Here is a 1,264-nt window from a genome sequence, read left to right on the forward strand (position 1 = left end):
CCTAGCGTCCGAAAACGCGAAAAAAAAAATTTTTTCTAAAATTTTTTTTTTTTTTCGCAGGGATTTTTTGTTTTCCTTTTCCACTGTCTTCTCAACTCGGAGGTAAAAAAAAAAAAAAATTTCGACTGTCGTCGTAGGCGCGCGCGGAGGCGACGTTTGTCCTCATGTCTCTCCGTCTCCCCCTGCAGGTCAGGACGGCGTTCAAACACAAAACCAAGGTGTGGACTCTGACCAGCAGCTCCATACGGAACGTCAACGTGAAGCCGTTGAACTCCGACATCGTGAGTGCTGCCGTTTGAACCGTAGTGAGAGACGACAGAGAGACGTCCTGTTGACCGCCTGTCCCCTCCCCCGTCCTCTTGTCTAGATGAACGCAAACAGGGACGGGCCGTCCCCCACCAAGATGAACACGTGGGACAAGAGCAGCAACTCGGCCAATCGATTTGACCTCACGGCTATATGAAAACAAACACACACCCGCACACACACACACACATACACATACATGGTCAAGGTTTGGTCTAAAAACGAGTTTTTACTGAAATTTTTTTTTTCGTTAATTTTTATGACGTGACAAGCAGAACAGTTCAATTCTCCTCCACCGGGGGGCAGCAGACGGCTATAAAACTAGAATCCGTGAAATTTTTTTTTTTTTTTTTACATTTTTATCTGTTGCTAGTCCTAGCGCTAGCGCTAGCACTGTGAGTACTACTAAGTACCGAACACACACACACGTAGTTTGATCGGTTGGATTAGCGCAAGCGTTTTTTGAAACGTTTCGAACGCGACGACCTTTTGACCTTTGACCTCACTTTAAACTCACGCAGTTTCGCACGTTATTGAAAAGCAAAGTTCACGCCGCAAGAACACGAACACCTTCGGACAAATTAACTCACTGTCGTCCTGATCGGTATTTATTTATTTTATGATTCCAGTTACGTGTGACACATCACTCGGTGTATTCCTTCTTTGTTGATTATTATTGTTGTTGTTTGTTGTCGTCGTTGTTGTTGTTTATTCACTAGAAAACGACCCGATTTCTATCATATCTCTCACCCGACCTGCAGTACGTGACGCTTCGAGGAAGCTAGGTGGCTAATGGCCGGTGTCGTAGACGCTGTCCCCGTTAGCGTTAGCTAGCGTTAGCGTTAGCGTTAGCGGGATGTTGATTGATGCTTACTGTAGGACGTACTGAACTAAACCATTTCTATGACAACCGAGCAACTGAAGGAAGTTGTTGTTGCTTGTTTTTAACACACTGTGA

The 1,264-nt window shown here is 45.1% G+C and overlaps 1 protein-coding gene across 1 annotated transcript in view; it reads left to right on the forward strand.

The window, feature by feature from the left end:
- The window catches only part of adgrd1 (adhesion G protein-coupled receptor D1), a 28,482-nt gene extending 27,224 nt beyond the window's left edge, over window positions 1–1,258 (forward strand). The window contains exons 21-24 of the mRNA XM_025053817.1: window positions 6–16; window positions 61–102; window positions 189–281; window positions 368–1,258. Coding sequence (XP_024909585.1) covers window positions 6–16; window positions 61–102; window positions 189–281; window positions 368–463 — 242 coding nt within the window. The 3' untranslated portion in view covers window positions 464–1,258. The remainder of the gene's footprint in view (window positions 1–5; window positions 17–60; window positions 103–188; window positions 282–367) is intronic.
- The last annotated feature ends 6 nt before the right edge of the window (window positions 1,259–1,264 follow it).

The sequence above is a fragment of the Cynoglossus semilaevis genome, unplaced genomic scaffold (assembly GCF_000523025.1).
Source record: "Cynoglossus semilaevis isolate Cse_v1.0 unplaced genomic scaffold, Cse_v1.0 scaffold282, whole genome shotgun sequence".
In the NCBI taxonomy this organism is placed as follows: domain Eukaryota; kingdom Metazoa; phylum Chordata; class Actinopteri; order Pleuronectiformes; family Cynoglossidae; genus Cynoglossus; species Cynoglossus semilaevis.